The sequence below is a fragment of the Apostichopus japonicus genome, chromosome 5, assembly GCF_037975245.1.
Source record: "Apostichopus japonicus isolate 1M-3 chromosome 5, ASM3797524v1, whole genome shotgun sequence".
Classification (NCBI taxonomy): domain Eukaryota; kingdom Metazoa; phylum Echinodermata; class Holothuroidea; order Aspidochirotida; family Stichopodidae; genus Apostichopus; species Apostichopus japonicus.
In genome coordinates, this window is record NC_092565.1 from 3218972 (window position 1) to 3234949 (window position 15978).

The 15978-nt window shown below is 37.7% G+C and overlaps 2 protein-coding genes across 2 annotated transcripts in view; one reads left to right on the forward strand and one right to left on the reverse strand.

Annotated features, from left to right (window-relative positions):
• LOC139967320 (isocitrate dehydrogenase [NAD] subunit beta, mitochondrial-like) overlaps positions 1-15978 on the reverse strand; it is a 119882-nt gene that overhangs the window by 40106 nt on the left and 63798 nt on the right. The gene's annotated exons all lie outside the window — the stretch shown is intronic.
• The window catches only part of LOC139967317 (polycomb group RING finger protein 1-like), a 21377-nt gene continuing 5399 nt past the window's right edge, over positions 1-15978 (forward strand). Inside the window, exons 1-6 of the mRNA XM_071970980.1 lie at positions 1-142; positions 8407-8509; positions 9602-9754; positions 11658-11814; positions 12202-12343; positions 13685-13765. Coding sequence (XP_071827081.1) covers positions 107-142; positions 8407-8509; positions 9602-9754; positions 11658-11814; positions 12202-12343; positions 13685-13765 — 672 coding nt within the window. The 5' untranslated portion in view covers positions 1-106. The remainder of the gene's footprint in view (positions 143-8406; positions 8510-9601; positions 9755-11657; positions 11815-12201; positions 12344-13684; positions 13766-15978) is intronic.

The following is a 15978-nucleotide window of genomic DNA, read 5'->3' on the forward strand; positions in this document are numbered from 1 at the left end:
GGAGGAGTAGTCACCAAGGAAAGTGATTCCATCTTGGTGAAGGAGGGGGAGGAGTCACCAAGGAAAGAGATTCCATCTTGTTGGAGGAGGAGGGGGAGGAGTCAGCATGTACCACTTTGAAGATGATGACTTAGATGATGAGGTAAGTGATGTTCAGTACTGTTATAAAATGAGAGCAAGGGAAACAAACAATGGTTATAAATGGTTATTAATCATACTGTAATTCTATATTGGATGAGAGAAGCAGGTGGGGGCGGGGAAGGGGGATGGATGTGGGAAGGAGATTGAGATTGTCATTAACAACAATCTTCTATATGAGTTGAGAGGAAAATTAATTAAGTAATTGTGTTATACAACATATATACTAGTTTTGCATATTGTAATACTTCTATTTAAAAAAAAAAAAATTACTTTAGACATCAGAGTCTGATTAATCAATGTGGCTGGATTGTCTGCTGTCTTATATCTACAAGACCTACTGTACTAATGCAATTTGATTTATGCAGACTAACATGTACAGGTGTACAGTACTGATTTCGCTTCACTCCCTTTGAAAAAAAAATCAAAGATCGATAACAAAAGTTGAAAATCGATAAAAAACGAATAATTTCGTTGACAAGATTTAGACTACTGCGGGCACGGTTGTCAACGAAATTTCCACGAAAGTTATCGCGATCAAAAACCGCAAAGGCAATTCTACACATATCAAGGTTGTGACTTGCGTTGAATCCTTAGTGTAACTACAGCCATTTTCAGACTATACCAGAAGTCACCAAGGAACGCAGCGTCAGAAAAACAACAAATCAAAAAAAAAATATCCACAATGAAACAGTCGTAGAGGGATATCAAAGAGATCTTTTTTTCCAATAAATTCCTGTGTTACTTGACGTACTACAGTACCGTTTACTACAGAACCGCACTCACTTTCAAACTTTTCTGAGAGCGCATTCCGTCCAAAAAATCTCCCCCCCCCCCCCCGCTTCAATGCACGCAAAATAAAAAACATCCTGTTATTTTCCCCATAACCCAGCTACTGTAAGTTGCCCGTGAATGCAGATGGACTGCCCTGGTAATTAAGGTCGCAGCCTGGGTCTGGGTCACCTACAGTACAGTATGCTGCTTACATGTGCATTCCCTACCCTGGATATCCCCAGCAACCAAACTTTTTTGAGAGGCTTAGTCCAATCATAAACCTGGCTTTTTCAAATTCACGCCTAACATCTGTTAATTAGCATAGTATTTATCTTCGTGGGGGGTTTAGCACTGCAGAACCTTTGGCTGGCTGCCTCTAGAAGCAAACATTATTTTACCCCTACTGTTCGTAATGGAATGGATGTTACCTGTAACAAAGTAATTCGTTCATATATATAAGTAGAACAATCCAGCAGGGATAGAAAGTTTATCTTGAATGAACCAATCAGAAGTCGTGCTATTAATAAAACTTGAAAACACCTGGCCAGCAAGAGAGTTGCAAACAATTGTTTCCATGACTACTAAGAAAATAAAGCAGTGGCTTGGGGCCCACCATTGGGGAGAAACCTGTGGAAAATGAATATATTTTCATTGTTTTATTTTTTTATTTGAGTATTGTATATTGGGAAGAGCTGATCAAACTTTACTGGGGAGGGCTTTCAACTGGCCTGACGGCATGTAAATTTAATTTAATGAGAAGGGGAAGTTTTTATGAGTCTCCCGGTATGCGTCACATGAGAAGTAAATGTTGTTTTTTTCGGTTTTATCATCGTTTTTCAAGTGGAACAGCTCATAAAATCATATCAAATGAAAATAATATATATTTGAATATCCTTCCTTAGTTTTACTAATCAGGAATGTTTGATAAGGCATGCAATGCATCGTTTGAAAAATGTAAATTTAAAGTAGAATTGAAAATGAACGACATAAAACCATATCTGTGAAGCGTGTGGAGCACAACTTTGAATATTCGTTGTGAAAGAAAACATAATGAACGATGTTTACTGCATATATAAAAAAATATTGCGGAACTGGTATAGAGAAATAACGTACTGCAGCTTACGTCAGAGAAGCTCATAAATGACACCGGTGGACAGAGCGCATCAAAATTTGGTTTAGGAAATCCCAACCGACAAAAGTCGATATCTCCTTCCGTTTTCGAGTTATAAGCGATTTTGAGTTTTTGGTTCCTTGCTTTAGCAAAAGGAACCTATGCAGTCAGGTTGGCGTGTGTGTGTGTGTATGTATGTGTGTATGTGTGTATGTGTGTGTGTGTGTGTGTCTGTGACACTTGCTTGGGTACGCTCTATCTCAATAAGGGAATGTTGGATTGAGGCCAAACTTGGACTATAGATCCGCCATATGGAGAAGGTGTGCCCTATTGTTTTTGGTGCCCACAAAGGTCACCAAAGGTCAGTTATGGTCCAAAAACCGAAAATATTAAAACTGCAATAACTCCCAGTGCCAATGTGCGACAAGATTGATATTTTGGGACAAGTTGTGAACTGGTTAGGGGAACATTTTCAAACTTAACGGTCATGTGATCCGAGGTCACCAAAGGTCAACTAAAGATAAAAAACTAGTATTTTTGCGATAACTTGAGAACGAATTGTCCGTTTGGGTTGGGAGTTGCCTCAGTGTCATCCAATTGTCGACCCGCATCTTGGTGACCCTTGACCTCAATTTGACCTCTGGTGACCTTTTCGTGTTTTTGGGATTTTTACAGTTTCGATGCTATTTTCAGATGTCAAAGGTACCTTCTGATCATAAATGTCAATAGGTTGACCCCGTGTGACCTTTATGTGCGAAGTTATATGGGGTCAAAGTTTTTCGGTCGGAGTTAGGATGGTTGTACAGACTTTTCGTTTTGGTTTTTGGAATCAGGAGATTAAACTACATCTGAAACCAAGGTCAAAAGGTCAAAGGTCACATTAGAAAAAATGTGCTTATTTTGGGAGGAAACGAGCAAAAAAGAAAATGTTTGGTTTTGATGCTAGATTTGGATATCAAAGGTACCTTCCGATCAAAAATGTCAATTGGTTGACACCCGTGTGACCTTCGTGTGCGAAGTTATACGAGGTCAAAGTTAATTTTCACACATTTAATGCAACAACTCCCAGTTCCAAGGTGTGACATGGTTGATATTTTTGGACAAGTTGCAAATGGTATAGGGGAATATTTTCAAACTTACCGGTCATGTGATCCGAGGTCACCAAAGGTCAATTAATGTCAAAAAACTAGTATTTTGGGGGTAGAAAATGGGCAAAGAAAAAAATGTTTGAATTTTTATAGTTTGATGCTCTAATTTAGGTCTCATCAATCAAAAATGTCAATAAGTTGACCCAAGGTGACCTTTGTATGTTAAGTTATATGAGGTCAAAGTTAATTTTCAGACATTTAGTGTAATAACTCCCAGTGCCAAGGTGCTACACAGTTGATATTTTGAGACAAGTTGCAAATGGTATAGGGGAATATTTTCAAACCTAACGGTCATATGATCTGAGGTCACCAAAGGTCAATTAATGATAAAAAACTAGTATTTTTTGCGATAACTTGAGAACAAATTGTCCGTTAGGGTTGGGAGTTGCTTCAATGTAATCCAATTGTCGACCCGCATCTGGGTGACCCTTGACCTCAATTTGACCTCTGGTGACCTTTTTAGTGTTTTGTGGATTTTTACAGTTTCGATGCTATTTTCAGATGTCAAAGGTAACTTCTGATCATAAATGTCAATAGGTTGACCCCTGTGTGACCTTCGTGTGCGAAGTTATATGAGGTCAAAGTTAATTTTCAGACATTTAATGCAATAACTCCCAGTTCCAAGGTGTGACAAGGTTGATATTTTTGGAGTAGTTGCAAATGGTATAGGGGAATATTTTCAAACTTAACGGTCATGTGATACAAGGTCACCAAAGGTCAATTAATGATAAAAAACTAGTATTTTTGCGACGACTTAAGAACAAATTGTCCGTTAGGGTTGGGAGTTGCTCCAATGTAATCCAATTGTCGACCCGCATCTGGGTGACCCTTGACCTCAGTTTGACCTCTGGTGACCTTTTCGTGTTTTGTGGATTTTTACAGTTTCGATGCTATTTTCAGATGTTAAAGGTACCTTCTGATCATAAATGTCAATGGGTTGACCCCCATTTGACCTTCGTGTGCGAAGTTATTTGAGGTCAAAGTTAATTTTCAGACATTTAATGCAATAACTCCCAGTTCCAAGGTGTGACAAGGTTGATATTTTTGGAGTAGTTGCAAATGGTATAGGGGAATATTTTCAAACTTAACGGTCATGTGATACAAGGTCACCAAAGGTCAATTAATGATAAAAAACTAGTATTTTTGCGACAACTTTAGAACAAATTGTCCGTTAGGGTTGGGAGTTGCTCCAATGTAATCCAATTGTCGACCCGCATCTGGGTGACCCTTGACCTCAATTTGACCTCTGGTGACCTTTTCGTGTTTTGTGGATTTTTACAGTTTCGATGCTATTTTCAGATGTTAAAGGTACCTTCTGATCATAAATGTCAATGGGTTGACCCCCATTTGACCTTCGTGTGCGAAGTTATTTGAGGTCAAAGTTAATTTTCAGACATTTAATGCAATAACTCCCAGTGCCAAGGTGTGACAAGGTTGATTTTTTTGGACAAGTTGTAAATGGTATAGGGGAATATTTTCAAACTTAACGGTCATGTGATCCAAGGTCACCAAAGGTCAGCTAATGTTAAAAAAGTAGTATTATGGGGGAGAAAATGGGCAAAGAAAAAATGTTTGAATTTTTACAGTCATGCTCTATTTAGGTCTCACCTATCAAAAATGTCAATTGGTTGACCTCCGGGTGACCTTTGTGTGTGAAGTTACATACAAGTTCAAAAGTTATTTTTTTGACATTTAATGCAATTAAATCTCAATGCCAAGGTGTGACATGGTTGATATTTTGGGACAAGTTGTGAATGGGGTGGTGGAACATTTTGAAACTTCAAGGTCATGTCATCTGAGGTCACCATTGTTATCATATCTGTTGACACGCTTGTAGGTCTCTTATATTTCTTACATTTTCGACGCCATATTTAGATCTCAAAAGTGCCTTTTGATATAAAATCCGATCACATTTTGTGATCACAAAAGTGTTGGCTATAGTGTTGGTTACTTTATGGGAACATGTAGGACAATTACTTGGACTATTTCAGCCCAATCTTGCTTGATAATATGATGTGTATTGTCATATACCCCAAGCAAGGAACCACAGTGCCCTTGGGCTCTTGTTGCGATATGGTTTTCAGTATATTTTCATTCAATAAGGTCGTTTTTTTTTTGTGTGTTTAAATAAGGGTGTGACCTAACGGATATTTCGCTAACCGTTTAACCGTATCGCCTGCCGATCGGTTAAACGTTTAAACGCCGTTTCGCGATCGCTGCTTTTTAGACGCACCGTCACTTTACTTTTAATGAAAATAGGACATTATGAGTACAATAATTAAGGTTTTTTTTTCTAGCAGGTGGCAATTCAGGCAACAAGACAACGATCAATATATGTTAATTACTAATTAGGCCCAATAATATTGCGAACATTTCGTGTAATAATTGCTGAAAAGAATAACACACATGATCAGTATTCGTGGTCTTCAGAAGTTCAGATCACTGAACTTATATAACTCGGCCTTCGGCAACATCGTAACTTTGGAAGAAAAAAAACAATATATTTGTCTATCTATCACAAGATTTAAACAAAAACTCGCCTAACTTAGCAAACTTACCCACCTTTCCTGCTTACTCATTAAAAGTCATGTTTAGAAAATAAATTACGCACGCACGTGTTGTGCGATGGGTTGTAAAAATCAAGTTGAAACTGGTTTGAGCAGCCTCCAATTTCATTTTCTTTCTCTTGTGTCACATACTGTACATGATACAGTACTTTACATTTGATACAAAAGTTTCTTCAACAACAGCTTCCCAAAATTTGTGTCGCAATAGGTTAAGTTTTAACCGTGCAGCGCAGTACCATTCATAATTTGCATATTACACCAAAATTTACACTCGGCGTCCAGATGGTGGGAGAATGTAACATCATGTTCAATGTGTTGCACGTTCCCATGGTGCGATGAACTTGGGCAAGTTCGAATGTCAATGACCTACTTATGTTCTGTGACCAATGTCAGTGGGAATTATGCGTGTAAAAACTCAGGTTTTTCCACGTGTTATATATATAGAAGTTTTACGTAAGCCTAGCGAATTTTGGGGCAGCTCGTTGATTGTGAGGAAGCACTTATATCTAAGCATCAATATTTGTGAAAAATATCGTGAGGTTTTTCATTTTCATTCATTTTCTTTTATGTTTGCCGCAATCCCGCCCCCAATGCATGCACAGCATAATACCATGTGTGAAAAAAATGGCTGTACACGTGCGGACCTGAGAGAGCAAACTGGCCTTGTGTTGTTAATGTTATTACGGTACTTTCTAGAACGACCATTTGCGTCTTTTGGGGTCAACATATTTTCACACAGGATTTCACCATGCCATTGATCGATGTACACGGGTGATATGTCGCAAATATAAACTGAGAAAACGAATTGACGACACTATCATGATCTCATGACTATTGGCCTACTACTATAGTTATATTGAACACATTATTCATGCCTAAAACATCGTTTTTCTGTTTTTTATTGATAGTTTGCAGTACATTACTCAGTACTTTACATATTTTTAAATAATTTTCATGTTTAAAATGTATTTGTTTTTTTTTTTTAATCTTCCGTTTATACGGTTGTGATTTTCTAAACGGATAGTGCATTTGTGGCCGGTTAAACGGTTAATCGTTTAAACGGTCACACCCTTAGTGTGTTATCATTCGGAAATGATTCAAAATGAAAGTAATAACTGTTAAGTTTTTCCACTTCTGGTATAAAATTATTCCATCAAAGTTAACCTGAGTAACATGTCTCATGCCAAATCTATATTAAACAAAATAGAAAAAAATAAAAAGAGAAAACGCCTTTTTGAAAAATGGTAGCGTCCTCGCAGAATGGGCGGGGCATCTTTATTTTGCTGCTAGTAATATGTTTTCGCTCGGAACAAAGTTTCGTACTTCAACTCTAATAAAAAACCAAATTTACATCTCTTAAAAATAACTATTTTTCGTAATCTGCAAGTAAACCAAGTTTATCTATGTCCATTCATTGTTATTTGAATGGTTAAACAGCACTCCAACTTATCTGGAAGGGTGCCTTGTGGTACATAGCTTGTACTGCAACCTCTAAGACGGCCTGGCGAAGTTAAGACTTATGTCACTGTGTTTGGGGTTCACAGTTAGAAAACGTCCCCCGTCAGATTTACTACATGTTTCTTTGAGTGTTACTACTCATGCAAGCCTGAGAATGCTTTTGTAAATATTCTTGCTTTCAAACGACTGTACCAAAGTCTAATTGATACTAATAAACGAAGTTATGCGTTTTCCGACGTTTCGCGTAACCACATATTGACCTTTTATTTCGTTTAAAAAAGAATTTCAACGAATCGTTGAAAATTCCACGAAGGAAATGACTGACATAACCAATCGTTAAAATTCAGGGAATTTCAATAAATATCGGGAATTTCGATAAAAAACGAAGAAATTTGTTTATTTTTCTTTTAAAAAATTTCAACGGGAGTTAAGCGAAATCAGTACTGTACTGTACTAATGCAATTTGATTAAAATGCATACTGAGACGTAAGTACTGTGCTAGAATGCAATTTGATTTATGCATACTAAGACATACTGTCCCAGTGCAGTTTGATTTATGCATACTAAGAGGTACAGTACTGTACTAATGCAGTTTGATTTATGCATACTAAGACGTACAGTACTGTATATTTGATTTATACATACTACTGTAAGAAGTATCGTACTAATGCAATTTGATTTATGCATATTAAGATGTCCTGTCTGTACTAATGCAATTGATTCATGAATACTAAGACTATTGCAATTTGATTTATGCATATTAATTGAACTGGCAGTACTGTTAATAGAGATTGGAAATTGGAACTGCCAAGCACCCAGTCTAGTGCAAACATTTTCTGTATGAAGGTGGCATAAGTGGGTAGATTAGATTATATATGAAGTTGCTACTAGTTACAGAGTTACAGTTCAAAACCAAGAAGTTTTGCATAACTTACTGCATGCAAAACAAAGTATAATCCTGTTGTATTTAATGTTTGTATTACAATATGGCAAAACCTGATATATGATCCTGCAATACTTAGGTTTGTGCTACAGTGTCTCAAAGTGCTTTAAACTTGATATTGCACTAAGTGAAAATTTTTACATAAGTGCCTGTATTTACTGTCTGAGCTGTGACACTTGAAAAGCCAATTTGTAATTTCTAGTATTAAATGATTTTCTGATTGTAAAAATTCTCAACTTTCAGTCTTCAATTTATTCTTTTAATCAGCCTCTGAGGATCAACATCCGAGAACTGAATCAACATGTGGTGTGTATCCTATGTGCTGGTTACTTCATCGATGCAACAACCATTATAGAGTGCCTACACACATGTGAGTAACAGAGTACCTACTGGCCAATGCAACTCATTTCAGATAATACCCTATTACAGTATTGGCAACAAAATCTTCTTCAGGAGTAAATTAGTCTAAGTCTTGAAATTAATAACAGTCAGCTAACAGGATGTGGATGGAACAATTTTTTGAAGTGAAGTTCATTGCACAAGATGCATATATTGCACAAGGTGACTTTGACAGATCTGTTTATAGCAAGCTGCACTATCAAATCATTTGCTGACATATGTGGAGGTGTGTAAACATTATCTGGAACATTGCAGAGATCTTGAATAAGCTTGTTTAGATCCAGTATTCAATACCTTAGGCATGTAGGGTTTACAACAACAAGGCTATTGCTACTGATAACTTCTAGCTCTTGAAGAATATCTCTAACAATGATATATAATTCAAATTTAATTTTAATATATTTTTTTTTTAAATTTTAAAATAAAAATATAATAAAAATTGAAAAACTTTTCAGTTTTACAGTATTTATGAATCAAGGAATTTTAAATTGATTGAGACCAGGTCAATTATGTCTTTGCTGTTAAATGATTTTAAAGTAAAGTTTACACAAGTGGTTTTCTCTCTACAGTACATGGTACTTATTTGGTATATTTAAATTAGGGCATGCAGGTGTGGGGATGTGGGTGGTTGGGCTGTTCAGCTAAGACAAACACCATTTTATTGAGACCAGGTCAATGATATCTTTGCTGTTTAATGGTTTTATACATTAAGTTTACACATGTGGTTACAGTATATGGTACTTTAGCTTTAAATTAGGGCATGCATGTGTGGAGGTGTGGATGGTTGGGCTGTTCAGTTAAGACAAACACCATTTGTTTGTGAAGAGATCTTACATTTCATTTTCGTCAGGTACTGGCTTACTAATCTCTCTTCCTTTACCTAACTTTTTTCATTAATTTATTCTGTGTACATGTTTTCCTCTAGATGTGTTACACAGCTCTATGTATGACATGTGACATTTATACACAGTAACGTATACATGTTTTCAGTACCGTTAATCCATATGGATTTTCGAGTCCAGCTTTGAAGTAATGTCTCTCTTTGCGTCTTCTTGTGTTTTAGTTTGCAAGAGTTGCATCGTCAAGTATCTTCAGACATCCAAACAGTGCCCAATGTGTAACATCAAAATTCACGAAACTCAGCCACTGCTGAACCTGAGGCCGGACAGGACTATGCAAGATATCATATTTAAACTGATTCCTGGACTCTTTGAGGGTAAGTGTCAACTAGTTAACAATATCAATTTATAAGGCAAAATATCACTATACATACACATGGGGCTGTGTCTAGCACAAGTAATATCAAAGTATGAGACTGTATATGGCAATGAAGACACCTGAACACATGGTGCTTCAATGTGACACAAGAGATATAAAAGTATGAGACTGGATGTGGCCATGAAGACACCTGAACACATGGAGCTGTGTCTCACACAAGTGAAATCAAAGTGTGAGACTGGATATGGCCATGAAGACACCTGAACACATGGAGCTTCAATGTGACACAAGAGATATTAAAGTATGAGACTGGATGTGGCCATGAAGACACCTGAACACATGGAGCTGTGTCTCACACAAGTGAAATCAAAGTGTGAGACTGGATATGGCCATGAAGACACCTGAACACATGGAGCTTCAATGTGACACAAGAGATATAAAAGTATGAGACTGGATGTGGACATGAAGACACCTGAACACATGGAGCTGTGTCTCACACAAGTGAAATCAAAGTGTGAGACTGGATATGGCCATGAAGACACCTGAACACATGGAGCTTCAATGTGACACAAGAGATATAAAAGTATGAGACTGGATGTGGCCATGAAGACACCTGAACACATGGAGCTGTGTCTCACACAAGTGAAATCAAAGTGTGAGACTGGATATGGCCATGAAGACACCTGAACACATGGAGCTTCAATGTGACACAAGAGATATAAAAGTATGAGACTGGATATGGCCATGAAGACACCTGAACACATGGAGCTGTGTCTAACACAAGTGAAATCAAAGTATGAGACTGGATATGGCCATGAATAAATCTGAACACATGGAGCTGTGTCTGACACAAGTGATATTAAAGTATGAGACTGGATATGGCCATGAATACACCTGAACACATGGTGCTTCAATGTGACACAAGAGATATAAAAGTATGAGACTGGATGTGGCCATGAAGACACCTGAACACATGGAGCTGTGTCTAACACAAGTGAAATCAAAGTATGAGACTGGATATGGCCATGAAGACACCTGAACATATGGAGCTGTGTCTAACACAAGTGATATCAAAGTATGAGACTGGATATGGCCATGAAGACACCTGAACACATGGAGCTGTGTCTAACACAAGTGATATCAAAGTATGAGACTGGATATGGCCATGAATAAACCTGAACACATGGAGCTGTGTCTAACACAAGTGATATCAAAGTATGAGACTGGATATGGCCATGAATACACCTGAACACATGGAGCTTCAATGTGACACAAGAGATATAAAAGTATGAGATTGGATGTGGCCATGAAGACACCTGAACACATGGAGCTGTGTCTAACACAAGTGAAATCAAAGTATGAGACTGGCTATGGCCATGAAGACACCTGAACATATGGAGCTGTGTCTCACACAAGTGATATCAAAGTGTGAGACTGGATATGGCCATGAAGACACCTGAACACATGGAGCTGTGTCTCAAACAAGTGATATCAAAGTGTGAGACTGGATATGGCCATGAAGACACCTGAACACATGGAGCTGTGTCTCACACAAGTGAAATCAAAGTGTGAGACTGGATATGGCCATGAAGACACCTGAACACATGGAGCTGTGTCTCACACAAGTGATATAAAAGTATGAGACTGGATATGGCCATGAAGACACCTGAACACATACATACATTGTATGAATGTCATACTGGTTATGCAATCTCACAGTAGGCAGGGATGTTTTGAGATCAACAAGTTGCATATAAATCTTGTGTCTCAAGCTGCATGTTAGCCTTGTCTCTCGAGCTGCATGTAAGTCTTGTGTCTCAAGCTGCATGTAAGTTTTAGCATTATTAATGAATACTCTACTGTAAGTGTGTGTTAAACCTCTTGTTTCCTTGTCTCCTTAGGTGAGGAACAAAGAAAGAAACAGTTCTACAAATCAAGAGGGCTGGATAAAGTCCAAAGCAAAGTGCAACAGAAGTCCTTCAGTGGAAAGTTAGACCCGACCGGCGGCCATTACTACAGGAATGATGAACAGCTCTCTCTCTGCCTTGAATTAATGGAGTAAGTTGGCTTCAGTCATCTCTCTGCTTTTTGCATCGTGGTCAGTGCTACATGACTCCTGGATGCACAAATGGTGCTTAGAGTCTCACACAGGCATTTATTACTCTCTAATTACCCATTGATTCACTGAAAAATCTAGAAATGTGTGGAAGCTTGATGGATAGTAATTTTATTTGGAAATACTTTTTTGTACTATACTTATTTGTAAACATGATGGAAGTTGTTGACCAATCAAACTATATGTTATTGATTAGTAATGGGAATTTAAAATTATTAAATAAATCAAGTAATGTGACTCACTAATCTTCATTCACACTTGAGTCTTTCTGTTCCTCCTTTCTTTCTTTCTTTCTCTCCCCTCCCCTTCACCCCTTGTTATTTTTAAAGAAGTGAATCAGTAAATCAGAAGGAGGATATCCAAGCTGAAAGTATACTGGTCAAAAAGTTCATTCGCTGTTCTGTCAGGACGTGTGTCTATCACTTACAAAAGCTACTCATGAAGAAATTACACATTCCAGAAACAATGATGGTGAGTTTCATCCATGTGATAACTAACAATGAGGATGTGTGACGATTGCCGAGTGTGTGCCATTGGTTGATTCAGTGACCAACGCTGGACACTAAATATGACAGTGTATCATAATTAGTTTTTCTTGTAGCTTGTTTCTGCTAGAATTATCTTTTAACCCTTTTCTTATCTGTAGAAAAAGGTGGGGCCTCTATCCTGTTTGCTTGTGTATGTGCACACTCATATTGTAATCATCGCACAAAGAAAACTTAAATGCGCACCTAAGAAAGGACACAATAAAAAAACAATTAGTTACTTGAACAGTTTTTTATTTTCCTGTTGCTCTACTTAGGATGTGCTTTCATATTTAATATTGATTTTTGTCAAAAGATTTTACAAGCTTTTCTTCACTGTTTTTAAATTACCAGTCGTCAGGTTGCAGATGGACATACACTAAATGAATTTCTCATGCAAATATTTTGGAAATTGTGAAGAAAGTTGCAAAACATGAGATTCCTTAGTGCACATTGATCGTCAGTGCTGTACATTGAACATTGGTAGGGGGTGGGGGGGGGTTGGCAGGTGGTGATGGGTTATAGGACAATGTAAGTAATTATCACATGCACTCAGTGTCTGAATAATGGTAATATTATCTACTATAATAATAGTAATAATATTGAGGATTTATAACGTGCAGATAATCCAATGATAACAAGCACACCACAATATTACCCTGGTCATCAGTAACCTGGCAAACATAGAGACAATCCCTCCAAATGGCTGCAGCTAAAAAAGTCCCAGCTGACAATTTATCTCACACAAGTCCACATTTACACACCTGGGTGAAAAATAGCAATGAAGATAAAGTGCCTTGCCCAAGGACAAAACGCAATGATCTGGCCAGGACTAAAACCTGCAATCCTTAGATCACAAGTCCACTGTCTTAACCACTAGAATACATTGCTTTCACGATGCAGTATTTAATACTGTGTAGTATTTAACAGCTGGATTGCGTCTGTGATGCAAACAGTATATAAATGAATACTGCTAGCCGGTATCATTAATTATAAATAGAGAGTAACTGTATGCATGTTGTCATACTGGATAGATACCATCTGTCAGCTTCCATAGCTCATGTTCAAAATTTTGAGATTTGGGAGAAACCTAATTAATTCCCCGACAGTGATTTGTCACAGCTTTCGCTGCCAACATGTGAATACACTGTTTGAACCAACAACCAGAATCGGTTGGATTGTAAGGCAAGACAGATGATAGTGGACAATTACTGATTGTACTACACTGCCTAGTATGTACATCTGACACCAGCAATGTAAAGTTAATTGTCTGTGCTTGTTTTATCAGGTCCGTATATTCTGTGACGGAGAACAGTTACATGAAGACGAACCAATGAAGCTAGTCTGGTTAACACATTGGTGTGAAAAGGTAAATATATGTTGCTATGCAATATGAAAACTGATGCTGCTGTTGTACTCCTTTTATTGTTCTCCTGTTGTACCCCTATTGTACTCTCTCATAACCCTGTGTGGTGCCTTCAGCTTTCTTATGCCAAAAGCAATAAATCATTGATTATGTTTTTTATCAGGGGGTACAAATGTTTTTGAGGAAAGAAGCCAACTCATAACCAGAATATTCATACTTCACACCCTAACATGCTTCCAATAAATGGAGTTTGCTGGTGCCTTTACACAATGTATTCCCTTTGATTATAAAATTAGCAAATTCTAAATGTAGGGCATAAACAGTGTCACTTGAAATGCATGTACTTATGTTCACTGTGATCTGGTTCTGTTGAACATTCCATGTCACTGCAGTTTGTACAGAACTCATCTGCATGCATTAGCTCTGTACTGTTTCATGCATCTCAGTACTAATTTGCAAGTGAATATTTTGTCCGTTTGTATTGTATAGGACACATTGTTTGCTTATTGATTTTGCAATATTTGCCAATATTTGAGGGTAAAAGCTGCTTGTCATGATTATGTGATTGTTTGCTATATATCAGGAAAGGAATGGTGTCGGTAGTTACGTTTTATAATGGAATGAAGAATGGGACATCAAGTAAACAGCTTTATAATGGAAAGAATTTAATAATCTTGAAGGCCTGTTTGTTCTAACAACATTGCTCTTTCCTGTTTGCTTGAGGTAACAGCACACTGTTCCTAATTAGAACAACTTAATATCCAGAATTAGGAGTTAACATATTGAAATCAGGCTTGGAACAGTGGTGTTTTACCACTGGACTATACCTTTATATCAAGTACTATCTCTCAACTCATTCTAATTGTTTTGAAGAATGATCTTATAGTTTTGAACTATTTTATGTATACAGTCATTAAGAGATGGCTAACTGTCTTATCATTGAAGACTGTGTTCTCTTGACATTAAACAGAAGTAATGTGTGCCTACCAAAGCAGAAGTTCTCATTTGTTACAAAGTGAGACTTCCTGTGATAATTGGTCTGCAATTCAGGGACATGCTTTTTTGATTGATGTTTCCAATTGTCATGTCAAAACAACTTGCCATAGTAACTTGTCTGTCATTTGGTGATGCTGTGAAATGACAGGTAACATAAAAACGATACCTCTGTCAAACTGTGGAGATGTTTTTAATAAGTAACAGAACTGGTGAAATATTCATGCGGTTTAAGGTGAAATATCATACAAGAATTACTACATAGATGCCCAAGATCTTATACAAATATGTAAATGGCAATGATGGATCCCAAATGGTATGGCTAATCATCTCAAACCTTCTATTGACCAACTACTGGTTGGCTAGAATACTTGACCTCGAGTCAGGTTGACGAACATGAGCAACAAAGTTAGATTTTTGCCCACAAAATACTTGGAATTGAAATGATGTAAAACTAATCAATTTCACCCCTCCAGACCTCTCCCTTACACCTCCCTAAATCACCACCAATTGCATTTGTGTCTCCCGGCCTCTCCCCTGCACACCTACACACATCTCCTTGTATTAATGGCTTCCCCAATCACCCCTGCTGTCTCCTGACCTCTTTCCTGCACCTGCACACATCTCCTCTATTGATTTCTGCCCTATCACACCTGATCTCTCCCTCTGTACACACATAAACCCTATTGATGTCTTCCCCAATCACCCCTGATGTCTCCTTATCTCTCCCCTGCGCATACACACATTACCCTGTTGATTTTTACCCTTTCCCCCTTGCTGTTGTCTCCCTCTGTATATATACACATAAACCCTATTAATGTCTTCCCCAATCACCCCTGATGTCTCCTTATCTCTCCCCTGCGCATACACACATTACCCTGTTGATTTCTACTCTTTCCCCCTTGCTGTTGTCTCCCTCTGTATATATACACATAAACCCTATTAATGTCTTCCCCAATCACCCCTGATGTCTCCTTATCTCTCCCCTGCGCATACACACATTACCCTGTTGATTTCTACTCTTTCCCCCTTGCTGTTGTCTCCCTCTGTATATATACACATAAACCCTATTAATGTCTTCCCCAATCACCCCTGATGTCTCCTTATCTCTCCCCTGCGCATACACACATTACCCTGTTGATTTCTACTCTTTCCCCCTTGCTGTTGTCTCCCACTGTATATATACACACATCAACCCTATTGATGTCTTTCTCTTCCATAAT